Source organism: Anolis sagrei, chromosome 5 (assembly GCF_037176765.1).
Source record: "Anolis sagrei isolate rAnoSag1 chromosome 5, rAnoSag1.mat, whole genome shotgun sequence".
NCBI lineage: Eukaryota > Metazoa > Chordata > Lepidosauria > Squamata > Dactyloidae > Anolis > Anolis sagrei.
This window is the reverse complement of record NC_090025.1, coordinates 39,023,775-39,051,647: the sequence shown is the minus strand read 5'-3', so window position 1 is coordinate 39,051,647 and position 27,873 is coordinate 39,023,775. Positions and strand designations below refer to the sequence as shown.

At 37.9% G+C, this 27,873-nt stretch overlaps 1 protein-coding gene across 2 annotated transcripts in view; it reads right to left on the bottom strand.

Annotated features, from left to right (window-relative positions):
• Positions 1-880: 880 nt before the first annotated feature.
• The window catches only part of INTU (inturned planar cell polarity protein), a 48,389-nt gene continuing 21,396 nt past the window's right edge, over positions 881-27,873 (bottom strand). For both annotated transcript variants that reach the window (XM_060778957.2, XM_060778956.2), the window contains exons 3-16: positions 23,212-23,297; positions 21,227-21,430; positions 18,995-19,113; positions 18,075-18,164; positions 16,453-16,530; positions 14,769-14,958; positions 13,562-13,615; positions 11,565-11,627; positions 9,993-10,211; positions 9,190-9,639; positions 7,234-7,331; positions 5,290-5,470; positions 1,794-1,939; positions 881-1,402 (exon numbers count right to left, since the gene is read on the bottom strand). In XM_060778957.2, the coding sequence (XP_060634940.2) occupies positions 1,291-1,402; positions 1,794-1,939; positions 5,290-5,470; positions 7,234-7,331; positions 9,190-9,639; positions 9,993-10,211; positions 11,565-11,627; positions 13,562-13,615; positions 14,769-14,958; positions 16,453-16,530; positions 18,075-18,164; positions 18,995-19,113; positions 21,227-21,430; positions 23,212-23,297 (2,090 nt within the window). In that variant the 3' untranslated portion in view covers positions 881-1,290. The remainder of the gene's footprint in view (positions 1,403-1,793; positions 1,940-5,289; positions 5,471-7,233; positions 7,332-9,189; positions 9,640-9,992; positions 10,212-11,564; positions 11,628-13,561; positions 13,616-14,768; positions 14,959-16,452; positions 16,531-18,074; positions 18,165-18,994; positions 19,114-21,226; positions 21,431-23,211; positions 23,298-27,873) is intronic.

The following is a 27,873-nucleotide window of genomic DNA, read 5'->3' as shown; positions in this document are numbered from 1 at the left end:
TGGCTTTAGCCTATAAAGCCCTAAATGGTTCCGGTCCAGCTTACCTGTTTGAACGTATCTCCCTCTATGAACCACCTCGGAGGTTAAGATCTTCTGGGGAGGCCCTGCTCTTGTTCCCGCCTCCTTCGCAGGTGCGACTGGTAGGGACGAGATACAGGGCCTTCTCAGTGGTGGCGTCTCAGCTGTGGAACTCCCTCCCCAGTGAAATTAGATCAGCACGCTCCCTCCAGACTTTTAGAAAGAAATTCAAAATGTGGCTGTGGGACCAAACTTTTGGACAGTAATTTTCAGTGCAATAAGTGAATACAGAATAGTGCAATTATGACTGGATTGGCTCCTGGAGTATGATTTTGGATTGTGTGGTTTTTAATAATTTGTTTTAAAGTTGAGATGTTTTTAATTTTTTGGTTTTTAATGTATATATTTATTTTATTGTATGTCTGTTTACGTGACATCAAATTGTTGCCTACTTGTAAGCCGCCCTGAGGGCCCCTTCAGAGTGAGAAGGGCAGAGTATAAATATAATAAACAATTACATACATACATGGCTTATACAGAATTTCTTGAGAACTGTGCAGTTGGGTTGCCAAAAAAACAAAACGAAACAAAAACAAAAAAACAAATAAATCCTTCAGACCTCCAGGGTCTGGTAATTTGCATTGGCTCTCCCTTCCTGCAGCCCTGCATTTGACATATTTTATGTATTATAATAATAGAGACCATGACTGCATGTGAGGAACTGGAAGAATTACAGGTATTACATGGACAGTTTTGAATAGGCAACATATCTGCCAACAACACAATATTGAATAGGATGTTATAGATATATAATTAAAAATCATTAAGATGTTTGAGAATATAAAATACAAAACGCACACTGTTGTTTTGCAAACATGTGCCTTTATTGTAAAAAAATATAAAAATAGTTTACAAACAGGTTTCTAAAACAAAATGGTAAATCCCTCCCTTTCTTTGCCTCATTCAACTTTACTTTATAACAAGTAATATTTTAAAATTTACATAAGTATATACAGTATTATTTTGTATTACAAAGTATTTTAGCCCTTTAAAGTAAGGTAGTCACTCCTTTAGTATATAAGATAACCTGAGAAGAAATAATATCTCACACTTCCCCTCCCGATTGAACTTTTATCCCCAGGATTCCAAATGTGCCACAAAGATCCTAGTCTATTACATACTGCATGGTTGAGGTCTTGAAGGATATATGCACAATTGATTTCCTTGGAAATTTTAGAGCTCCTTTTCCAGTGGCTGTACGGCTAAACCCATCTACAGTGCTAAGCCAAAGGATAGCTTGAATGCCAATTCAACAGCAATCTCTGTGACTGAGTCATGAAAGCAGACATAAAACTCTCGAGGTTTTGGATCTAGGAAAAGTCTCCTGTAGGAAAAACAATAATAACAAACCTCAGTGTTAGAACAAGGTTTTTAGACAATTCTAAAACCAGTCTATTTTTATAATGGCTTGCAAAAGAACTAAAAATAGAGCTATACAGATGTCAAAACTGACAAAAGTCTAGAGCAGGCATTTCAATTTTTTTTTTTTGCTAACTGTATTTAAAGACAGCTAACTGTATTTAAAGCTTTTACTACATTTTAGTACTGTTTTGAAACAAAAGGTATACTAAAATAGATGGTTGGAATGTGAAGACTAAGGATCCCTTGTACAAGAAGTGTTTGCTGAATTATAACACTACGGCAAGGTGGTGTTGAGGATTTTTAGCACGGTACAACACATCGGCAGGAAAATAAATCAGACATCATTCACATACCCTACAACCCAGTACATTATACTTGGTGGGGGTTTCTTTTTATCAGTCCAGTTGTCAGCAGAACATTCAAAGAGTACACCATGTTCCTTCACTTTATTCAAGTCAGAGGCTTTTTTGAATCCAGACTTTTTCTCAGCTTTTTTACTCTGCAATAAATATTAATAAAGCAGATAATCAATAAAACGAATTTGTATGAAACATAATGAATAGTTCATGAAATCATTAAATATACCCTGAAATGCATGATTCCAGGAACATTTTTACATGGAAATTTATATTTCAAAACAGTAGTCTATTTATTTACTTTATTTATATTTTGCCTTTCTCTACCCCAAGGGGGACTTAAGGTGGCTTACAAGTGGCACCTGCACGGTGCCTCAAAACATACAATGTTAACTTAAAACTAAACTGGATTAAAAGTACTAACATATTTAACATAATTAAAATACATTCAATGTTTAAAACACACCATCCAGGGATCAGAGTCTAAGGTCATTCCGTAATCAATTGCAAATATTCCACATTAAAATTACTGCACTGCACTATTTTCAAAATCCTGCTCCCAGAGCCAGGTTTTTACTCTCCTTCTGAAGGCTAGGAGGGAGGAGACTGATCTAATATCGCTAGGGAGGGAGTTCCACAACTGAGGGGCCACCACTAAGAAGGCCCTGTGTCTTGTCCCCACCAGCTGCTCTCGCAAGAAAGGTGGGACCGAGAGCAGGGCTTCCCCAGACGATCTTAGTTAGTTACTGAGCTGGTTCATAAGGGGAAATATGTTCGGACAGGTAAACTGGGCTGGAACCGTTTAGGGCTTTATAGGCTAAAGCCAGCACTATGAATTGTACTCAGTAGCAGACTGGAAGGCAGTGGAGCTGACGTAACAGGGGGTTGTGTGCTCCCTGAACGCCGCTCCGGTGAGCAACTTGGCTGTTGCCAGTTGGATCAATTGAGGCTTCCGAACAATCTACAAAGGCAATCCCATGTAGAGAACATTTTAATAATCTAGTAACCAGGGCGTGGACCACCGTGGCCAAGTCTGACTTCCCAAGCTACAGTTGCAGCTGGTGCTCAAGTTTTAATTGTGCAAAAGCTCCCCTGGCCAGCAACGAAACCTGGGATTCCAGGCTCAACGATGAATCCAGGATCACTCCCAAGCTGCAAACCTGTGTCTTCAGAGGGAGTGTAACTCCATCCAGCACTGGCTGTAACCCTATACCCTGTTTGGCCTTACAACTGACCAAGAGGACCTCTATCTTGTCTGGATTCAATTTCAATTTATTCGCTTTCATCCAGACCTATCCTAGCTATCTTTTGGAGATCTTCAGATACAAAAGCTACAGTACCTTGTATAATTTCTTCTTATTTAAATATTTACTCCCAAAGTAACTTGGCTATAAATATGATTAAAACTGGACACAATGCCACAGATAAATGTTGCAAATTGTGCTGGGAAAAATGATCACTGAATGTACCTGACAGGTAGATTTTCTTGCTGAACCTATCACTTGAAATACTTTGCTGAAAGCACATTTTACCTACTTTGCTCAGCTTTTGGCATACACCGAAAAATATTATGTTTGTGTTATTTCAAAACAGTATATAAGAACACATCTGTTTTGACAAGACATGCATTAATGTTGAGATAAAAATACATGTAGTAAAATTTATGCATTACTTTATTCACTTTGTTAAAAAGAATACTTGATGAACATTGTGTATAAACTATCTGTGGTTAGTACAAATGCATGACAACCTTCCCTCAGATACAGCATCATCTCATTGCATCCTCTAAATATGAAAGAAGACTGTATTCCTTTATAAAAGTGTACCAGGAATTGTGCAGTCTTTTCCTGCAACCCCCAAACATGGTAGTATGGAGTGTATGTTCAAATTACCTTAAAATGTGGGCTGGACATTTACTCACATATATTATGTTTTGCAAATCTTACTAGGAGCTGTATCTCTTACCTGCCACTTCCCTCTAGAAGCACTTATAACGGGAAGTTTTATATTTAACTATATGGTACAGAAATTCATCAGCCTCATGTTATATTTGCCAACTGAGGATTATATTTCATGCATCTCTTCATGAAAGGCTATGACATTTTAGATTTGTTAGCCTCTGAAGTGTCATAGACTCTCTGTTGGTTCTTCCTCAACAGATTAATGTAATTGTTCCATAAGAATCTAAATATGGTGCTTTGCCCCTTAATGTCTCTCCCTCTCACCTCTGTATGAGGGACTCTGGGATTAATAGTTCTTGTGAGACCAGCTGACATAGCGAAGCACAATATGCACATTCTCTTTCTTCTAGAGAAAGACTTATTACCCCCTTGGAAATTTCATGAAGTCAACAATAAAAATGACAAATGGAAATAGGTTTCCAATGGTTTCTTCATAATCTTAGCTGCTGTAATTGGTCCTTCTCCTGCATCTCTAGGCCCCTTGCTAAAAGAATCCCAATAACGAACTAACAAGATCATACCAGCAGCCCGTCTGAGATGTTACAAAATGTTTAGAAGTCTAGCTGAGATGGTAATCAAAGTTGCATCTGTTGGAAATAGAAACCTTCTTCAAGCCTCCAGTAGTTATTAGTTATGTATATAATTCAGAATGGGTACTGTATTGTATATGTGTGTATTGGTATGTAGTTTTTCTTAACTCTAGGTTGTGGGGATGGCTGCAGACCATGTGATCAGAACTGAGATCGTTCAGGACTCAGATTCCATTTTAGAAACAGTACAGTTTAGAAGTCTTTAGAAACAGTATGCTTTCAGATGCCAATAGGAACAGTATGCTTTTAGAAATCTGTAGAAACAAAATGCTTTAGAAAAGAGTGAACTCGCAATGCTGCACTGCAACTTACAGCATTCCTCAGCTTAGTTTCTCTGTGTAGATAGACAGATTCTCAGAATAGAGAGATGCTTTAGATTATGGAATATTAAGATGATAAGAAAGATGCCCTGTGTTATCTACACACAGAAACTAAGCTGAGGGATGCTGGAAGTTCCAGTTCACTGTAATGATAGTACTTCCTCTTCCATATTGGGGGGTGGGGGTGGGAGGAGAACTACAGACTTCAGTCTGCTTCTTGTAACATGCAATATTAAGTTTGTTGGCATACTTGATCAAGGTCAACATGCAATAAATCAAGATACAGAAATTCGAACTCTGCAAATACCAGTTCTTCTGCTATTACTTAAACTTGAGAGAAGATTTCCTTAGTTAACAACTGTTTTACAAAAATAATGCAATCACTGGTAGAATGTAAAAAAAACCCAAAGTTTTCTGGTTGCAAGGCAGCCACATCTCTTCACTTTAGTCAATTTTTCTAACTATAGTTTTGCTCTCATGCAAGAAGACTTACACGACAATTCTGTACTCAATCACTCAAGAGTTCTATGATGCCCACTTCTGAATAAAGAATACAACACTGAATTGTAAGTAAGATAATAATTTCCTCTAAATAAAGATCACAGTTTAATACTTATCTCACCATGGTTTGTTGGAAAATTGCACGGATGGAAAGGCAACAGCGATGGAAGTTCTTGATGAGTTGAGGATGGATTGTCCCTCCCAGCTGTCCTACCTCAGCATGTGTTGGAGCAATAAAAATTCCATGCATTGTTTCTAAAGAAATATAGTGAAAGAGGGTGTTCTCAGGACCAGATGTCAGCCTTCAAAAACAGAAGACAGAAGTTATTGGGCTATCAACTTTAGAGTAAGAAATTATCCTTCAGTGCAGAACAAATCCACAACAGGACACCGTAAAATAAATTTTACTGAGCTTCAATGGCTGCAGGTTTCCCTGTTGGTGATGTTGTGAATGTCTTACGGGTTTTAGTCTGAATGATAAGGAAGATGCTCTCCAATATGCTTTCCCTGTTTGGGGGACAGGCATCATCACGTTGGATAGTTCATTCAGACCCAGAACGGATTCAACAGTCCAAACAAAAAAGAAGCAGAACAGCTACCACTTCTACAATTTAGCAGCTTTGGTATAAATTTATACTAAACATAGTGTGTTCTTTAGGAGTGGTCGACAGGGTCACTTAATAAAGTATCCATGGTCATAGCAAATCCACAAAACACTCTACTTCTTGTAGTGACCCTTGTCCCACTATGGACCATGTTGTGGGAGCCCTGCTGGAAGCTTCTTCTTTGGAAACTTTTAAACAGAGCCTTGATGGCCATCTGCCAATGATACTTTGATTGCGCTTTTCCTGCATGGCAGGGGGATGGTCTAGATGGCTCATGTTGTCTCTTCCAAATCTATTATCCTATGATTCTATGATCCCAGATCAGAAAAGGAAGGACAGACAAGGAATTGGGCTTAACTTAAGCAATAAGGAGCGCCCATTTGATGCAGCGGTTTGAGTAATGGACTGGGTCTCTCGGAGACCAGGTATTTAAAGTATTAGTTAAAAAGAAGTGTAACAAAAGCAAAAAAAACAAAAAAAAACTCTGTCATTTTAATTATAAATCAATTTATATCTGCCTTGAATCTCAAACAATTAAACAATGAGTGGTCACATTTGTTTCCAAACGTATACATTTCCCAAAAAACAGTTCCTTTTTTCCAATGCCAGAGTTTCATGGAATTATGATATTTAATCTGACACTTCTTTACCCCAGACAAGGTAATTCAGAGAAATATTCCTCTGAGATAATATATTGTACATGCAACTGCTTCCAAATGAAAAGTAATGGGGAGGACACACACAGACAGAGCACATTCATTAGCAAGAAATGCTCTGAAGTATTATAAAGATGGACTGCCACATGTGACAGCATCTGTGGCTTCCTGAATTGTACCTCTCCTATTGTTCATTAATTAAATGGCATCCTAACCATACTTATGTATCTGCATACTTCCTTATATAAGATATGAACATAGCCAGAAAATATCCTTACAAGAGGATGATAATTGCCTGAATCCGATTTCATCTTAAATACAATAGTAGACCAATTACCGCAAATCAATGTTAATTACATGTGGTCTCATTGATGCCTGGTGATGCAGGGTTTAACCGCTGAGCTGTTGAACTTGCTGACCGAAAGGTTGGCAGTTTGAATCCGGGGAGCAGGGTAAGCTCCCACTGTTAGCCCCAGCTTCTGCCAACCTAGCGCTTTGAAAACATGCAAATGTGAGTAGTTCAATAGGTTCGACTTCTGTGGGAAGGTAATGGCGCTCCATGCAGTCATGCTGGCCACACGATCAAGGAGATGTCTATGGACAACGCCAGCTCTTCGGCTTAGAAATAGTGATGAGCACCATCCTCCAGAGTCCGACACGATGAGACTTAATGTCAGGGGGAAACTTTACCTTTACCTTTACTCATTATTCAACGGGTCTGACCAATATAATTCAGGCTAATAATGGTGGTGACAGAGACAATGATTTTGATAAAATGATGGTAACAATAATATGTTTTCTTACTTCATAACATTATAGAATTCCGTTTCTTTATCTGAAAGGCTCCTTTTCAAGGATCCTACATTAAATGGGTTAGGAATAATATTCTTCTTTTTAGTGATCTGAAAAAACAAGAATAAAAGCTCAGAACAACAAAAAGGAAACTATAATATTTATATTTAAGTCATAAGTCAGAAGCTGCTCCTATTGACCCATCTTAGAATGTGGTGGAGCCTATGCTGAGGTACAAGTGCTAGAAGACATATAAAGTTACTTTTGAAAGATGCTGTGTACATTTTATATCTTTAATCTAATTTCTGCTATTTATTGGAAAGAAGCACTGTTGATTTCAGCACAGAGCCACATTCTACACTTTTAATAAGTTAAACTGACTTGGACTACATTTTCATATACCATGAATTATTTGGTCTAGAATTACAATTGCTACAACACAGGATTTCGCCACATGTTTTTCGAGTTGAACAGGGTGGAAATATTTTGTAGCTGGGAGGAAAGCTGGCAGCCATGTTAATGGGAACAGGAACATATCTGGATATCCCTTGAAAACCAGGGAAGAAACAGGAACCATTTACTCCTCCTATAGTTAGAATATCTAATATGCTGTAAAAATGGTTTTATAATCATGCCATAAAATCTTCCTATTAAATAATAAGAATAATATTAAAGTATATAACTTTATTTAAACCCTGTCACCATTTCCCATAGGGATTCGGGGCGGCTTACAAAATAGCACACAAAGATGCCATATAGAAAATACACAATGCATAAAAATTTTTGTCGTGTCAGGAGCAACTTGAGAAACTACAAGTTGCATAAAATAAAATATATCAACATGAAAACAATAATATATTACATAAGCCAGATATATAAATTGGATAAAACAACCTCTATTAAAACAGAATCAGTTAAAAGATCCACGTAATCAATATAGCAGCCCAGTTGAATACACAGAATGTAGATATAAAGTGCTAAGTGATTGGCAATCAGTTCTGATTAATGTCTAAACATGATCAAATGCCTGCTGAAAAAAAAAACCAAGTTTTTAACTCTTTCCTAAAGTGTTGTAGTATAAGGGCCTGACTAAGTTTAAAGTGCATGTTACTCCTATAATACACACCTGTACTTGGGCAATTCTCCCTTATTCTAAGCTGTGGGAAATGTAGTAGATCAAATGTTTACTTTATGGGACTAAAAAGAGGGGGTGAAAGATCTTCAGAAGCTAATGTTCCTTCCCCCACCATAGCAGGAAATGTAAGGTTTACAAAATAATATATAAGAAAAAGACTAATAGTCCTAACCCTGCTATATGCCTGTGAGACGTGGACTGTCTACAGACGTCACATGCAACTCCTGGAACGATTCCATCAGCGCTGCCTCCGGAAAATCCTGCAAATCTCTTGGGAAGACAGGCGGACAAACGTCAGCGTGCTGGAAGAAGCAAAGACCACCAGCATTGAAGCGATGGTCCTCCGCTATCAACTCCGCTGGACCGGCCACATTGTCCAGATGCCCGACCACCGTCTCCTAAAGCAGTTGCTCTACTCTGAACTCAAGAACGGAAAACGGAATGTTGGTGGACAGGAAAAGAGATTTAAAGATGGACTCAAAGCCAACCTTAAAAACTCTGGCATAGACACTGAGAACTGGGAAGCCCTGGCCCTTGGCCGCTCCAGCTGGAGGTCAGCTGTGACCAGCAGTGCTGCAGAATTTGAAGAGGCACGAATGGAGGGCGAAAGGGAGAAGCGTGCCAAGAGGAAGGCGCGTCAAGCCAACCCCGACTGAGACCACCTCCCACCTGGAAACCAATGCCCTCACTGCGGAAGAAGATGCAGAGCAAGAATAGGGCTCCACAGCCACATACGGACCCACAAGAATACTGGAAGACAATCATCCTCGGAAAATGAGGGATCGCCTAAGTAAGTAAGTAAGTAAGTAATATAAGAAAAAGACTAATAGTACCTTAAAGAGGCTATTACTTTCATCAAATCCACCATGGCCTTTGGGTTGCCCAGCATGTGGGTTCAAGTTTCCACTTCCTACTTCAAGACCACTGCTGCTGATATCAGAATACCCACTATTTCTTAATGGATTAGGCCCAGAACTGCCAGAAACCACTCTTTTGTTTCCTGAAGAAGTCATGGAGGTTGTTGTACGGTGCAGTTTGTTGAGAAGAGACAAATTGGTCAAACTTTCTAATTTCTCATGGGAAGAAGGGAGGAACCAATCTACACAGGACACCAGCGGAGTAGAAGGGGATTCAAGTATCCCATCTATGCACAAATCTATTCCATCCAACTGAAGGATAGTTGCCTTGACCTGATCTACATATATACAATCTGGTCCAGGGTTTCCAATGGCTTTGGAAGAACAGCCTCCTGCTTCCAGCAAGACACTCAACATGAAGTGCTTCTGTAAGAAAAAGGAAAACCACTTTTGCAGCAGATTTGCTTTAACAGTCCATGTCACTTTAATATTTTTTCAGAACCCTAGTTATATTATATAACAATTATAAAAAATATCAGAATTCAGGGTAACAATAAAAAAGTAACTCTTCAAAGACCAATACAACAGCTATGAATCCTTGACATACAAGAGAAGTTTTATTATGACTTGTAAAAGAAAATGATAAAGGTGCAAACCAAACCTTCTGGATAGGCATAAACAACAAGGAAATTGCTCATGGATCACAACTGTGGAATCTCAGCATCCATCTTATTGGCTAACAGAAAAATGAAGCCATAGCCACCCCAAACAAGACTTACCAAACCAACTATAAGTAAAAAGTATCTTGCTTTGGGTTCTCTGTATCCTTCATAAGAAGTCTTACATGGCTGAAGATGATGTGGTGGAAACACTTCTCGCCATACTACTAACTGACCTATTCGCTGTTCTGATGCCAATGGCAAGAGGCCATAATGCCTGCTATACAAGACAATATCAATGAGGTCCTCCTTTGGTAAGTGGTTACAAATTAAATATCCCTGATAAAAAAGAAAAAACCCAAATTATACATAAATACTACCATTGTTTGATTATTTTACATATTTTATTTGTCAAAATAAAATTATGTATTCATTAGCATCCCACCAAATGCAACATTAATATAGATTTAAAAATCCTTAAGGTATTTTGTAGCTCATTTTACTGTAACAATGAATCACTGTGTTGATATATTTGTACTTCACATTTATTGAAATGTTTTACTAAAGTTATACAATTAATTTTATTGCACAAACCCTATTAACAGGAATGGTGGTGGGCTCAGAGGCAAAGTTACATTCTCCAATCATACTTTTCTAGGCTGTCTAGTCTGTTAGTGTATGACTGATATATGCCTCATCGAAATCTAGTACAGTCACCAACAACAACCCAAGATTAAGAACAGATTAATCCAATTTTAATACTATGCCACAGAGTTGGAAGAGGGCTTGTGGGCCATCCAGGCCAACCCCCTGCCAAGAAGCAGGAAAATCTCATTCAAAGCACCCTCAACAGATGGTCATCAAGCCTCTGTTTAAAAGCCTCCAAAGAAAGAGCCTCCACCACACTCCGGGGCAGAGAGTTCCCTGCTGAACAGCTCCCACACTTAGGAAGTTCTTCCTAATTTTCAGGTGGAATCTCCTCTCCTGTAGTTTGAAGCCATTGTTCCACATCCTAGTCTCCAGGGCAGCAGAAAACAAGCTTGCTCCCTCCTGCCTATGACTTCCTCTCACATATTTATACATGGACATCATGCCTCTTCTCAGCCTTTTCTTCTGCAGGCTAAAAATAACCAGCAATTTAAGTCGCTCCTCATAGGACTTGTTCTCCAGACCTTTGATTATTTTAGTCACCACCCTCTGGACACATTCTAGCTTGTCAGTGTCTCCCTTCAATCACAGTGCCCAGAATTGGACACAGTATTCCAGGTGTGATCTCACCAGAAGGCAGACTAGAGGGCTAGCATGACTTCCCTGGATCTAGACATATACATCAATTTATGCAAGCCAAAATCCCAATGGCTTTTTTCGCTGCCACATCACATCCTTGGCTCACATTTAACTTGTTGTCCATGAGGACTCCAAGATCTTTTTCACACATACTGCTGTCAAACCAGTTGTCCCCCATTCTGTATCTTTGCATTTCATTTTTTTCTCCCGAAGTGGATTATCTTGCATTTGTCTCTTAACTATGTCAGAATAGTTAGGACTGCTAGAGTGATCTATCAATCACTTTCACTTTTTCCTTACCCAATACTTTTAGAAAATATAATCAGATTGTTTTTTAATGATCTAAAATGCATATTTTGAGTTTAACAATTTTTCCAACATACAATTACATCTTCAAAGTCCTACCTTGTAGAAAAGACAGGAGCCCAAAATGGTATACAATCGTCTCATGTCATAATAATCTTCAGACTATCAGAAAAGAGCAAAACAAAATAAGAGTTTTGGCATTTAAATATTTTCTTAGAAAGGATATTTTTTGCAAAATATTCTAATTCCTTAGGATGGATGCCTTACATGACTAGCACACACATTTTAAATAAATGTGCAACATCCTCTTATATATTCATATTTGTCATAAAACTGAAAGTCCCTTGTCCAAGAAGAATAGGACTGACAAGTTTTGAATACTATTCAAGGTTATAAATATCCAACAGTGTTAGCATGGTTCTTGCCACTAGATGGACTTTTCACAGTTCTAATACCAAAATATAACCTTTTATGACTGTAACAATTAAAAATCTTGTAAATTATATTTAAAATAGAAGCCATAATGATAGAGTTGTAATCATTCTACAGCTTTCTTCAATACAATATAACAAGACATATATCTCAAACTTATTTATTGATTATGATACCACTTCTAACAAGTAATGGTAATTTCTGCATTTAAATGAATTTTAAAGGGCCCCTTGGTGATGCAGTGGGTTAAACAGCTGAGCTGCTGAAATTGCTGACCAAAAAGTTGGCAGTTTGAATCTGGGGTGCGGGGTGAGCTCTCACTCTTAGGCCCAGCTTCTGTGAACTTAGCAGTTTGAAAACATTCAAATGTGAGTAGATCAATAGGTACCACTTCTGCAGGAAAGTAACGGTGCTCCATGCAGTAATGCTGGCCACATGACCTTGGAAGTGTCTACGGACAACGCTGGCTCTTCGGCTTAGAAATTGAGATGAGCACCACCCCCCAGAGTCAAACACAACTAGACTTAATTTCAGAGGAAAGCTTTACCTTTACTTTATAAAAGAAACATAATCCATTAATTTTAGGACAGCATAACTTCTTGCATTTAAGTCACCAGAATTTTTTTCACAAACAGTAAGGCATCTATAATAAAATATTTCTAAATACAACGAAAGCAGTGGAATGATTACAACACACAGCTTATGATAGTGTCTGTAGGACAATACACATTATTCACCAACAATATCATTTGAGTAGCAATTTTTAAACGGCTCTCATTTTTTAAAATCATGGTTTATTCTTGCTGTTCCAGTTATAATGATTAGCAAATAAACAACCAAAGATAAATTATACTTCCTGAATCCTATTTACAGGACAAACATTACCAAATTGGTCTCCCGTACTGGAGATTTAAGGGATTTCAAACTGCCCCCCACCTGACCCTATTTATGTCAAAAGATTTCAACTTGCCACAAGTTCTTTGGCCAAGTCTACAATTTTAGACAAGTCCAATCACTTCCACTAAATATCCTGCAGTCAATGACATACCTATAAGAAGAAACCCATACATGAATTATTTGGGAGACAGAACTACTGACACTGAAAACTAAAGGCCTCCAACTCCCAGAAGCCCTAGCCAAGCTGGTTCAATGGTAAGGAATTCTGGGAGCTGTAGACCCAAAAAGCTGGAGGGCTGCAGTTTGAGGATGCTCGCTCTAGTTTCTCCCACTCCTATGAGAGGAAAAGACACTGATAGCAAGGAGAAGGAGCAGAAGGAGCAGTCATTGCTTGCCTGCCATGTGAAAGTTGGTAGCATGGTATGGAGAGGAAAAAAAGCAAAGAGGAGACCACTGATGTTTCTCCTCTTTGTTTCTGCAACTATGAACTCAATCCTTTCCTTCTAAAACATATAAAGAAGAGCAGAAGCAACAAAAAGCAGAATGGGGGAAGCAGTTGTAAATATCAATAGCGGAACTCTTGTCATGACCTGATGCTTGTTACGATTTCTGATGAACTGCTTCCCTTCTCATTCTGGCCTTAAGACTAAAAGTGGTTGATTCACTTTGAAATAAGCAACTACAACGCAGTGTCCCTCACCAATAGGTGAGCTCTGAACAGACTGGCATGAACATGTAATATATTGTATTAAGAACAGATTCCTTACCAGTTCTCCAAAGTCTGCTGCCTCCAAGTCACTAAGAATTGTATCGATTTCTACCTGAAATATATACACAGTAAATGAACATATTTTACCAGCAAAATTTCCCAGAAATGGTGAAGACATTAATCTACACCACAATAATAAAACAATGCCCCAAAACGCAGTCAGCAACAGTAATTTTCTCCCTTCCAGAATCAAAGCAAACTCCAGCATCACACTGTTTTGGATGTGTGTAAACATGATCAAACGGAAAGATTTGGTAGCACCATACTTCCCCCTTCAGAAATGAAAGAAAAACATTCTACTTTTCAGCCCATAAACTTATTGTTTAATATAAAGGACCTGCCAATCACCCTTTTTTTCCATGGATTAAAACAAAGCATGAGGGTTCCCTGAGATCTGGCAAAGCTTTAGTATCCAGCAGAGTTATTAAAAAATCTTTTTCATTCTGGCTTCAGTTTTGGTCTCTATGGAAATATTCCAAAACATTATCACATGCTATCTTTGTTCTATCTAAGTATTCAATTTGCACACTTCAGCATCTAGCTGGTTAGACTCAGTTTTGCAAATATTCACTCTTATTGATAGATCCAAGTAATTGCCAAAACAATACTCTATACCTAGAAGAACATAATTTGTAAAAAAGTATGTAAACAAAGCATGTAAACAAGAAGGCTCAGTGAGAAACATTAGTTTTTACCAGAATGGCAAGCCACACAGCTGGCATTCAAGTCACTGCATTTCTCTGTTCTTTTGTATCTCTTCCCCAGAAAGAACAATAGTATTTTCTTAAATATTATTTCATGGATTGATGCTATCTTTCCATGTAATAACAGGATGACCCACTTTTCTGGCATAAACTACGCTTTTAAAGAAATGCATCAATAATATGCAACTCTTCATCAAAACAGAAACAGTATATCCTGGGTTGTTGTGAGTTTTCCGGGCTGTATGACCATGTTCCAGAACATGGTCATACAGCCCGGAAAACTTACAACAACCCAGTGTTTCCAGCGATGAAAGCATATCCTGTCTATTTCAGGATGGAAGCAACTTCTCTGTAGAAATTGTGCAATAAATACATGCAGCACATAAATATGAAGTTAATATACCACAAGCATTTGGAAATTTCTGCACAGAGAACTTTAACTACTACTACTATCTCATTTCTTCTGCTAACCTATCTCTAGAAAGCCATAGGCATTATTACCTTAATCTCTTGTGGCAACAATAGCCACCGTACTCCTGGAAAGTTGTATAAAAGTAACGCACTGCAGCTATCATATTGGTGACTACTTAGACTGGCATCTGAGTCAAGCCTTTTGGGCTGAAGGGCTTGCTGGAAGAACAGGCTGAAGAAATGATCCAACCGCGAAGTGTTTTCTACTTGACAAAAAGCACTGAACAAACATAAAGCAGATGTCAGAGCAACAAGGAACATACAAGCTCTCTGAATGAGCTAACTGTACAGCAAAAATGCTTCATAACAGGATGATACAGCGGAAGTAAATGGTCAGAAAATAAAAAAGAACAACTAGATGGGGCAAGCATTTGGATTTTAAGGGTATAAATAGAATGAATAGCATGAGAAACAAGTGGGATTTTTAAAATAAGCTATACACATTACAGAATTTCATTCAAATTAGTTAAATACTTAAAACAAGTGAAGATTCCTTTTAGCTATTATTTTTTGTGGGATTACACCTCCCCCCCCCCCCCCCCCAGTTCTTGGTATTTTGATTTTCATGTCTGTTCCTGGGATTACTGGGGTGCGATTAAGAAATTTGCATTGGATAGACCTCATTAGTATTAATTTCTTAGATATAGTTGTCACTGTTTTCTATAGGTGAACAGATGGCAACTAGTATACGGTAGATGTTTTGCATCTCAAAAACTAGTGCTGCTAGGAGAAAACTGGTGTCATTTTTGGAATCAGCAGGAAAGATAAACCCAGAAACAGATCTAACATTTGAGGAACTAAAATGTGTGTTGGCCAGTGTTATCTATGTATGTGCAACTATTGGTATTTCAAAATCCATCCCCCCAAAAGAATTTGACCTAAAGCAGTCTGGATAAGGATATTCGACCTGTACAGTAAGTGTTGGCTAGTGTTATAATTAACCTGATAAAGTCACTTTCTTTGAAGACAGAACACATCTATGCCTGCCTTCTCCACCAAAAGGTACTTGATAGGAAGGAAAAATTGTCCACGTTACAAATAATCACCTCAGTGTGACAGGGAAAAACAGTACCTGGTTCAAGAGAGATCCTAGTTGAGGAGATGATTTTGGAATTTGGAGGAAGGTCCCTCTTCATTGGCCCAAATCCCCATGTTCCTTGACCCTGTGTTAGCCTTTGTGTGATTATAGCACTCAATGTTACTTTGTTTTGAAATAAGCATTACTGAACCCACATATTACAAACATTATAAGTGGAACAATAGGAACTACTTTAATAATGGTTGGAAGAATGGCATAGGTTCTTGCTATTCAAAGAAAGTTTGTTAACAGGATAATATGCAAGCTCTTGGACAAGCTTGAAGTATCTCTTTGAGCCTTATGTTTGTCATATGATATTTCAGGAACTTAAAATGAAATGGAAATTATGATGTTCGGTGGGAAATTCTATTCGAAGCAGGTTAGTTAATAGTTTCAAAGAAAAACATAAATTATATGTTATGGGCTTAATTATTCAATTAATTCTACACATCAAAAATGACTATAGAGGTTCCAGAATAGCTTTCCTGTGATCCAAAGAATCTGAAATTCTCAGAACTCTGAAGAATAGTTTGCAATACAGTGATCAGCTATGACATTTAAATGAAGTCTGTATAAAGACAAATTTAAATTACATAGCAAGAAAGTTTATATTTGCAGTTTATAAGGAATATTTACCTGTCCAGAGAACTGTACATGAATGTCAGAATTCGGACAACATCAATAATCATGTTCCTTAGCTGAGAAAGAGGTACACTAGAAAACCAAAAGAATCACTGGAGTTATGCAGGCTTAATGCAATAAATACAAAGAATTGGTGGTGGTGGTGGTGAATTCTTCATTTTAGTGTAAACAGTCCAGACATAATGAATACCAAGTAGGTGTGTTAGACATAGAATGGGATTTGGGTTAGATATTTTAGCTAATAATTTCTTACATGCTCATATTTTCTAGGGGAAAAAAATCAGGGACTAGGATACTTTGATTTCAATTATACTTCCAAATACCGTACTGACTCAAAGCTAATGCTTGGTTTTGTTTTGTTTGGTTTTCTTTTTGTTGCCTAAATTACCTTTCAAAAATTAGGGTCCTCACTACATTCACCTAATATGAGAACCTTTGTGCTGAGCAAAAGCAAAAGGGGAAGATATTCAAGGCACCTAGAACTCCTATTTGAGGGACCTCGTCTCTAATTTAATTGCCGTGGTCAATGCTATGCAATGCTGGAATTTGTAGTTTGGCGAGACATCAGCATTCTTTGGCAGCCCCCATGATCCCAAACTACAGCCTCCATGACCTCATACAATTAAAGTGGATGCAACACAAGGTTTTATTTTCCATTGCTGAAAGCTTAGGTGTACTAATACTTTTGTTTTTAAAGAAGGAATTACAAACATGTGGCCACTGTAATGCACATGTTTTTTGGGCAAATGACAAAGGATGCCGTTTTTGTTGCTGTGCATTACATTCACCAGCATTTTTTTTTTTTTGGTTTCAGAGTTTTGAAAATTGAGGTGTGTGTTAGATTTGACATTGCATGAGACTTGCGTAAATATGTATTATAGCATAAATCTACATTTTGCCTATTACCTACCCACCTCTTTTTTAGGTTGAAGGACTCAAACAATTTCCTCATTTTCCTATTATTCCCTACCCATTTAACTGTCATGGAAAGAACCCTCGTTTATGATATGGGAAGGGGGGAGAATAAACAGCTAAAATGGGGGGCCGTCGAGGCACAATGGGTTAAACCTTTGTGCTGCTGAACTGCCGACCTGAAGGTTGGCAGTTCGAATCCGCAAGACAGGGTGAGCTTCCACTGTTAGCTCTAGCTCCTGCCAACCTAGCAGTTCGAAAACATGCACATGTGAGTTGGCGAGAAAAGGCAGAAAGACACTCCAAGCAGTCATGCCGGCCACACGACCAGGAGATGTCTGCAGACTCCTCAATTTGGAAAAGGAAAAAGAGCACCTCCCCCAGAGCTGGAGTTGAGCACCACCTCCAGAGCCGTAAATGAAAAGAGAAGCCTTTGTCTATATGTTTGTGTTCATTGTATGTCATTGCAATAAGACACTGAATGTTTGCCTGGGTCTGCTTATATACTGTAATCTACTTTGAGTCACCTCGGGCAGAAGGGCAAAATATAAATAAAGTGTTGTTGTTGTTGTTGTTGTTGTTGTCATTTTGTTGTTATTATTACTATATGGGTAATTTTGTAGATCATAATTTAGGATGCTGGTGGAGTGGATCCAGTATGTAAATTTAGGAGGAAAAGAAGAAAACCCATCTTGTAAACATACCTTTCAGCTGGGAGACCAATGACAAGAAGCTTGTCAGATTCCTTCCAGTAAGCCACATGGATCAGTTTCCCACACAAAAACATGGAAGAACTATTTAAATAAGATTGTAATATATTATGACTATATTATGACAATATATACAAGACTATAATATATTATGAAAAATTTTAACACAGAAATATATGATTTTGAGTACCTTCTGCATGAATTGCCCTATACATTCACGTACAAGTTTAGAAATTTTAGTCAGAAAAATCAACACCCAAAACCTGTGTTGACTTATCCAAGGGTCAATGTAAGGGCTCTTGACAAAAAAAGGAGCTATCCTTTTCTCTAAGTGACGAAAGGTAAAGTTAGTCTATTCCATGAAAACCTAAAAAGGTGCCAGCCCCCTCTATTCCCTCTGTCATGATATTGCTTCTGGTCCTTTTGAATGCCTAAGTAGGGAAATAGTGGTGGCAGCCAGGGGCAGTTGCTCCTCTTAGACAATTGGTGCTTTCCGCTCTTAGTGGAATTACAGGTCATGTCAAAATGCATAATTTTTGGCCCCCAAAACTGTTTTCAACTTATACATGAGAGTATACAGTAAATTATTTGCTAATGAAAAATAGATTGCATACTTGACAGCTAATTCTGGGATTTTGAGCCTAAAATTAGTGTGGCCGGTCCTAGTACTGTTCTGCATGGCTTTCAGTGCTTGAAATTGCCCAATTTAAATTGTTTTAAAACTGTATTTTAAGGCTGTTTTTAATGTTGCTTTTTAAAGTCTTTAAAGTGCATTTAATCCATTGTAAAATGTTCCTTATTTTTGCACTGCTTTAATTATTTTCGTTTGTCTATCGTATTGGATAGCAAATATAGAAATATTCCAAATACTGTACATAAATATAAAAAGTCAAAAATGTAAAGGAAATTCTTACCTAATGATATGAGTTCCTGTCATATTTTCCAATATATCACACAGCGTGAGAAATATGCCTCTTACACTTTTCAATTTTTGGGAGGCTTCTGATATGGGGTATTGGTAAAGGATTTCTTGCTGTCAAAAATGCCAGTTAGGGTACCAGTTAAAAAATGTCTGAAGACTGTCTTTCAGTTAAGCCATGAAAGGTTCATAGTCAGCAACATTTAACAGATAAAAATGACACAACGCCCTTAAAATATATATAAAGAAAAAATAGAATAGGTCGCTTCACACCCAATGCATTACCTTACATCCTTCCTATCTCTTTCTTCCTAGTAAAATTCACATAGAGGCATCATTAAAATAACATACTTTTACCCATGACATCATGGGTCTTCAGCATATTCCCATTTTTTTTCATGACAGGAGTGACTTTGAGAAACTGCAAGTTGCTTCTGGCATGAGAGAATTGGCCGTCTATGTTGCCCAGAGGACACATGGATGTTTGATCCTTTTGGGAGGCTTCTCACATCCCCACATGGGGAGCTGGAGCTGACAGAGGGAGCTCAACACACTCTCCCTCTATTTGAACCGGGGTGCATTTGAAATGGAGTGCTGGAGATGAGTTATATGGATGGCATGGAGTGATAAAAACAAATAAATGGGTCCTAGAGCAAAGCAAACCTGAATTCTCACTGGAAACGAAGATGACTAGACCAAGACTGTTGTACTCTGGACATATCAATGAGATGATGTGACTCATGGGAAAAGACAATGAAATGGAAAGCAGCAGGAAAAGAGAGAAACAACATTATAGATGAGATTGATCTCTAAGAGCGAGTCATCAACTACCCTGCTCAGGCCTTGCAAACACAGATCAGGTTGCAAACACATTCCAGAAGAAAAATAATTTATATAAAACTGCAAACTAAAATTCAAGATCAGAACATTTCTGATATGCAATGCAAATCCGTGCACATTTACTTTGCACTGAGTACATTGAATGGATTTAGAAAAAAATCTGTTTAGGATTGCAGACTGAATCTGTTACTTGTAAATAAGCAGCATTAGTATGTCCTGAACCTTGTCTCTCTTTTTCTATACAAGCAGTGCCAAAATTGGTTGGGAAAATTTTCTTTTCAAATATGTTAGAAAGAACTTTGAATCCCATTGTTGAATGGAACTGGGATGGCTGTGCTTTCTTTACCCATTTTAATTATTTGTTTCTAAAACACCCAGCTAACAAGGATTCCATGAATTAATCTGTCACATCAAGGGAAAAAAGAGATTTTCCTAATTACAACACTCCATGAAATGGAAGAGAAAAGATCTTACTCCTTTTTATAAACAAATGAATTTTAACAATGCTCGTTTGTGAAACATCTATACACTTTCTCAGGGAAAGAAAAAGAAAATACAAGATCCTAATGTTGGGGCCAGGAACCTTACACAACCTTGATATGTTGGGAAGGTCTTATGTTTATCAAAGCAAACTGAGAGGAGTCACTGAGTTTAATGAATGGAAAGACCAGGAATAATGAATATAGTAAGTGAAAAGAAACTGCAGCTGTAAAAGCAGAGATTTCTGGACAAAATACTTCTCCATGAACAAGCCTGACAGCCAATAAATTGCATTTTTATTTCAGCTATCTTCATGTCTGATGTAATGAACTATGCAGAAGAGCGTTACTCCCAATCAGCAGAGCCTTGGCGCTAGGAGAGAGCTGAACAGAATTCTTAACACAGAGCTGAGCGGCTGAAAGACTCCAAGAACTGGGCTCCAACAAAAGATGCTTTCTTAAAGAATGAGGTTCTCACACTGAAAGGAGACAATAGTCTGCTGGTCTGTGGTAAACAAGGAAGTGTAACCTCTATGCAAATCCATCCCATTAGAACAGGGCTATTTTATGAAAACTTTAGAATTTATGTACTTGAAAGTGTTTATGAAGCCAACAAGGCCTTCAGCGCTAAACTAAAATATGGTTTCCACTGGCAGTACTTATTCGGTTAAGGCACATATGTCAAAATGAATTAAGCACAACTACAACATGTGGCAACAACAGCTTGAAATACTTATTTAAAACTGAAAACAATACTAACAGCCATTAAGCTATTTAAATAAATACCCACATGCACTAAAATATATTTTCCAAATATATTACATATTTTCCTTACTCTCTGTGTCTACTAATTCCAAATAATGACTAGTAATTTTCCGGATGAAGATATTTATTTTAGGTTTACTTACCTCATCCTTTGATGAATCAGAATCCAATTTAAGTGACAGATACATAATAATATGTGGTATACTTTGGATAGAGAACTGAGGATCACTGCTTTGATCTTTCCACAATACTTTCAGCAGGTTAGTCATGGAAGATTCTACTTGCCTACAGTTATGTTGGGATGTTGCAGGTGGTTCAAAGATTGATGTTTCAAACGTCAGTTTTACCTATTGAAAAAATGTAATATTGCATAACATAAAGCCTAATTATCTTTGGTTTGTAGTCAGCCAGGAGAAGAAAGGTTTCAGTGGACAATACATACATGTTATCAACACTGAAAAAAATTAATCCAGTATGAAAGAAGATGTTATGTGCTGATTTCAACATCACTAGAAAACTTTATCCCAAACTAACACTCTGATGTGGTTCTTTTCAAAATGGCAACTGGAAGTGATGTGGTCTCACCCCGTCACCACTTTGAGAGGAACAATGGAAGAAAACAGGAGTGTTTGAAGGTAGTGAGGGTTCTGGTGACATGGGTGGGCGAGCATAGTTTTGCGTGTTTCCATGTGTTACATAGATTTTGTGTATGGTTCTCAGGGGAAAAGCTACTTGAAAATATTACTTTAAAATAATCCCAATAAGATGGGAGGGGAGGGATTCAGGAGCCACAAAATTTGGATTCGAGAGACACACTGCCCACTTCTGGTGTGGGCACCACAGAATCAGAGGGACCAACAGTCTGATTTAGTACAGTCAGATCAACAGTTTTGGCAACTCACTATATTCCTAAAACAGTCTCTAATACACTATATATAGTCACTTTCAACATATTTAACACCTCAGAGGTTGTGAAGTCTGTTGGAAACTAGGAAAATTGGGTTTCTATATCTGTGGAAAGTCCAGGGTAGGAGAAAGAACTCTTTGTCTGTTGGAGCTAGATGTGAATGTTTCAATTGGCCACCTTGATTAGCATTTGACGGCCTGACAGTTTTTAGGTGTGGCATGTTACTGCCTGGGGGAATCCTTTGTTGAGAGGTGATTAGCTGTCCCTGAGAGTTTCTTGTCTGGAGTTCACCTGTGTTTGAGTGTTTTTCTTTATTGTTATAATTATAGAGGGTTTTTTTTTAATACTAGTAGCCAGATTTTGTTCATTTTCATGGTTTCTTCCATTATGTTGAAATTGTCTACTTGCTTGTGGATTTCAATGGCTTCTCTGTGTAGCCTGATATGGCCGTTGTTAAGAGTGGTCCAGCATTTCTGTGTTCTCAAATAATATGTTATGTCCAGGTTGATTCCACAGATATATAAATCCAATTTTCCTAGTTTCCAACAGACCTCACAATCTCTGAGAATGCCTGCCATAGATGCAGGCGAAACATCAGGAGATAATGCTTCTAGAACATGGCAATACATCCCAAAAAACCTTCAACAACCCACTTTCTACTTACAATTCTCCAGAAGTTTACATTTAGGAAACTGGATTCTGACCTAGCTTGAATGTTTAGTACATTAAGAATACATGAAATTTAATACAGAAATTAGAAAACTTGTATTAGAAGCAGTCTGAGTTTGGCCATTATACGATTAATTTTGAATTGCTATAATGTTTAATTCACATCAGTAGCTATTATTATGAAATCTTTTAAAAGCAGCAGCATATATTCCAACTAGTAAATGAAAGAAAATTATATTTACAAAATTAAAACAACCAAAATAAAGCAGCATTAGAAGCAAGATGTAAAATAAAGGGCCAGATGCAATTCTTAGTTCCAACTAAAGCAGTTCCAGTAAGATATACTTTCTCAGTCCTAGTAAGATGTAGTTTGTAAATAAAAAAAGTCGGTCGCATTATTCTGAATAAACTAATGGGTTGGGAAATCCTGGAGGACCACACTTCTCCCAGCCTTGCTTTGAATAATAAAAAATAAACATAAAGCTATTCCAGTCCCAATTTTGGGGAAAAGAAATATAAGAATATATATTACAATAATAAGTAGCAGTGTACCTGCATAGGACCAGGAACACAGGATAAAACTCTTTCTATATTTTCAGAGTTTACATCAACATCATTTATTGCAACAAGGACATCTCCTGAAAACAGAAGAAAACAAAGAATAAAGAGGCCATGCTTCTTCACACAAGCAACCCTAACTGGCAAGTTCAAGCTCCCCACCCACAAAATTGTTTAAGCTTATGCTAAGTATGGAAGACAAACCAATGTTTCAGTTTCCTACATCCTGATACTTCAACATCATCACATAATGGAAAAGTAATAAACACTGAATCAACTCAAGGTGGCCAAAGCATAATTCCACAAAGGACTACGTTTTCTTGGCAATTTTAATGCAAAGCAATCAAAATGTACAGAAGTTCTTCTTGTTTCCCCATCAGAAAAAGATTTTTTTATCCTACTAATTTAGCACTTACTAATTTAATTTACTAATTTACTAATTTAATTTACTAATTTACCACTTCCGTACAGTGGCCCTTATTTCTCATGCCAGTAAGGTAATGCTCAAGATCCTGCAAGGAAGACTCCAGCAATACATGGAGCGAGAGTTGCCAGATGTTCAAGCTGGGTTTAGAAAAGGCAGAGGAACGAGAGACCAGATTGCCAATATCCGCTGGATAATGGAGAAAGGCAGGGAGTTTCAGAAAAACATCTACTTCTGCTTCATTGACTATTCTAAAGCCTTTGACTGTGTGGATCATAATAAATTGTGGCAAGTTCTTGGTGGGATGGGCATCCCAAGCCACCTTGTCTCTCTCCTGAGGAATCTGTACAAGAACCAAGTAGCAACAGTCAGAACTGACCACGGAACAACAGACTGGTTCAAGATTGGGAAAGGCGTACGGCAAGGCTGCATCCTCTCACCCAACCTTTTTAACTTGTATGCAGAACACATCATGCGATGTGCGGGGCTGGATGAATGCAAAGCTGGGGTGAAAATTGCTGGAAGAAACATTAACAACCTCAGATATGCAGATGACACCACTCTGATGGCCGAAAGCGAGGAGGAGCTGAGGAGCCTTCTAATCCAGGTGAAAGAAGAAAGCGCAAAAGCCGGGTTGCAGCTAAACGTCAAAAAAACCAAGATTATGGCAACAAGAATGATTGACAACTGGAAAATAGAGGGAGAAAATGTGGAGGCCGTGACAGACTTTGTATTTCTAGGTGCAAAGATTACTGCAGATGCAGACTGTGGCCAGGAAATCAGAAGACGCTTACTTCTTGGGAGGAGAGCAATGTCCAGTCTCGATAAAATAGTAAAGAGTAGAGACATCAGACTGGCAACAAAGATCCGCCTAGTCAAAGCCATGGTATTCCCTGTAGTCACCTACGGATGTGAGAGCTGGACCTTAGGGAAGGCTGAGCGAAGGAAGATCGATGCTTTTGAGCTGTGGTGTTGGAGGAAAGTGCTGAGAGTGCCTTGGACTGCGAGAAGATCCAACCAGTCCATCCTCCAGGAAATAAAGCCCGACTGCTCACTGGAGGGAAAGATACTAGAGACAAAGTTGAAGTACTTTGGCCACATCATGAGGAGACAGGAAAGCCTAGAGAAGACAATTATGCTGGGGAAAGTGGAAGGCAAAAGGAAGAGGGGCCGACCAAGGGCAAGATGGATGGATGGCATCCTTGAAGTGACTGGACTGACCTTGAGGGAGCTGGGGGTGGTAACGGCCGACAGGGAGCTCTGGCGTAGGCTGGTCCATGAGGTCACGAAGAGTCGGAGACGACTGAACGAATGAACAACAACAATTTAGCAGATGTTCATATAGAATTCTGAGGCCCCTTCTACATTGCCACATCAAATCCAGATTATCTGCTTTGAACTGGATTATGTGGCAGTGTAGACTCACGTAATCCAGTTCAAATCAGATATTGTGGATTATTTACTTTGTTAATCTTGATTATATGGCAGTGTAGAAGAGACCTGACTGATTACTGAACCCATCTTTTAAACATAATTCTAACCTAACAGGAGTTATGACAAAACACATCCTTTCATCTATTGCTAAACTGCCAAATTATATTAGTGGAGGCTAACGCATCTGTAAAAGACAGATGTGATTACTATTTCTTTGTTTCTCACCAAACTATTTTGTTCCTAACTCAGCTGGAAGATTTTTATGATCCCATGGGAATGAGATTTTTGATGGCAGAATGGTTGCTTCTTTCCCAAGTAGAGAAAGAACAGGTAATGTAGCCAATTTATGATGATAAAGGGAGAGGCCTCTTAGGTCAGGTTAGAAACTTCATTCTCAGTACATAAAAGCAGGTCTGAAGAGTGCCTTACCAAATTTTCCCCAAAATTCATCTGGCAAAATAAGGTCTAATAGCAAGTTGGCCTCTAGACATATTTTAGTTTATGTGTCTCCAAAAGGTCAGACACCCATTCTTTTAAACTGCAATTCCTATGACCCAACAGATATTGACTGAAATCCTGTTGTTTAGTTCCAACTAGAGCAGACCCATTAAATATACTTTAGTTCTTCATTTCTAAGACACACTCTCTCCACCATACAAACATCTATAAAATTGGGGTGCGTCTTAGCATTGTGGGCGCACTGCTTTCTATTATATATAAATAAAGCTTTTTTTCCTGTTGATGGTACTGAAATGAGAATGCATCTGACAAATGATAGCATCTTAAAATCAAAGTAGATAAATTTAGCCAATTCAATTGTTTTATTTCTGCATTAGGGTTTAGGCTATTGGTTGCCACACTTTATGGATCAATGTATCTTGCCATTGCAGATAGCGGGGGGGGGGGGGGGGGGGGGTTGGACAGCCCTGTCAGATACTTCTAACTACTTTTGCTATAATAAATAATAAAACTTTATTTCTAGACTGCCCTCTCTTCCAAAGGGACTCAGGGTGGTTTACACACAGAGATAGCCAAACATTCAATGCCTTAAAAAGTATAAACAACATCAGAAATAATACAAAATAATGCACAATAATAACAATAAACTTATAATAAGAAACTTATAATAAAAATTAAAAAAAAATATGGGGACTAAGTAGCAGTAAACCAGTTAGACAATAAACTAGGACGTGAGTACACATTGAACATATATCATTAAAAGCAATTAGAAATAAATTGTATTTAAGATGGCTAACACAGGTGTTTGTTAAAAATGTATCATAGCCATCATATAGTGCAAATGGGCTCTCCAGCATTCAGAGGAAGTAGTATCTTAGTCCTCCTCCTCTCCATATGCTAAAGTGCATAAGTGCGTTTTCAAAAGTTTCTTACAGGAGAGGAGGGTGGAGTCCGTTTTTATTTCTTTAGGGAGGGAGTTCCAGAGATGGGGAATGATCACAGAGAAGGCCCCCTCTCTTGTTCCCACCAGCTGAGATTGAGACAGGGGTGGGATTGAGAGCAGGGCCAAGAGCACTACCCACATTAGATACTACAGCTGGATTTGAAGAGAAATTACTCCAACAATGGAAAAATCTGACTTGGCTCTTTCTCCTCGGTTCTCACAATGGCAATAAAGGGCTTGAAATCTCTCAATATCCCTTTAAATGACACCATCTTAAACAGAATGTAGGCTTTTGACTTTAACATCATCACAATTTTTCTTCTGTATGATTGTTAACACCTTTGCTTTGACGAAAAAGCTACTGATGCTTCAAAAGTTTGCATATGTATATTCTATGTTTTGAAGTAGATCCTCCAAAAAGGGCCTCTGCTTGTGGACCCATACTCTTGAATGATATGAGGTATTATGACATAGACACATAGCACTGGATCAGCAACATTTAAAATTGTACATGATTACTGTGTTACAACTTTTTTTAAACTCTGTTTAAAAAACAACTTGCTTCTTTGGCAATGAAAACTAATATGGCAACCACATTAAACACAAAATACCAACTATTTACATGCTACTTTCTATGCATGCTTACTTATTATCTTCTTTGCATCAAACCCAGACCTTTGAATCTGGAACAACTTGGTAGAGAAGTTTCTTGAAGTTTAAAAATAAGGTTTTGTTAAATGCCACAGTCACATCCATTTTAAAATATTAAACTCAAGTGTTCATTTAAAAATCAAGACGTTAAAACTTTTCTTCTAAAAAATGGGAGAGCATCTCCTGTTCCAAAAACACTATGGTAACATGTCTTTTATTTTTGTCCCAGAAGCAAAATCTGATCAAGTTAGTTCACTAAAAAGTGATGCATTTGGGCTTAATTATAAGGTATTTCTGCCAACTGCAATAAAACCCATGAATTTTATACAGCACATACATTTTTCTTTGTGCCACATTTAGTTCTAAAAGTACCCAGTGTTCCTTCCACATCTATAATTTAAAGTATTTTATAAAGAAATCATATATTTTTATAAGTGTTGGCAATAGATGCAGTCGATTTACCAGTTTAAAGCCAAAGGACTGAATAATGATATAAGCTAAAACGACTGGACCATAAAATCACAGCTGATGGCTTAGGATAATATAGTACAATTTTAAAACTCCCAATTTAAACAAGACTAGTTTTAGTTCTCTCATTTTATCCAATTACTTCATGCCTACATAAACTTTCTACAAAGTAGTTCACTGTCAAAGTACACTATATACTCATATATTTGTCTAGAAACAAATGTTAGCGTGCTGGAAGAAGCAAAGACCACCAATGCTCCGATGCCATCAACTCCAC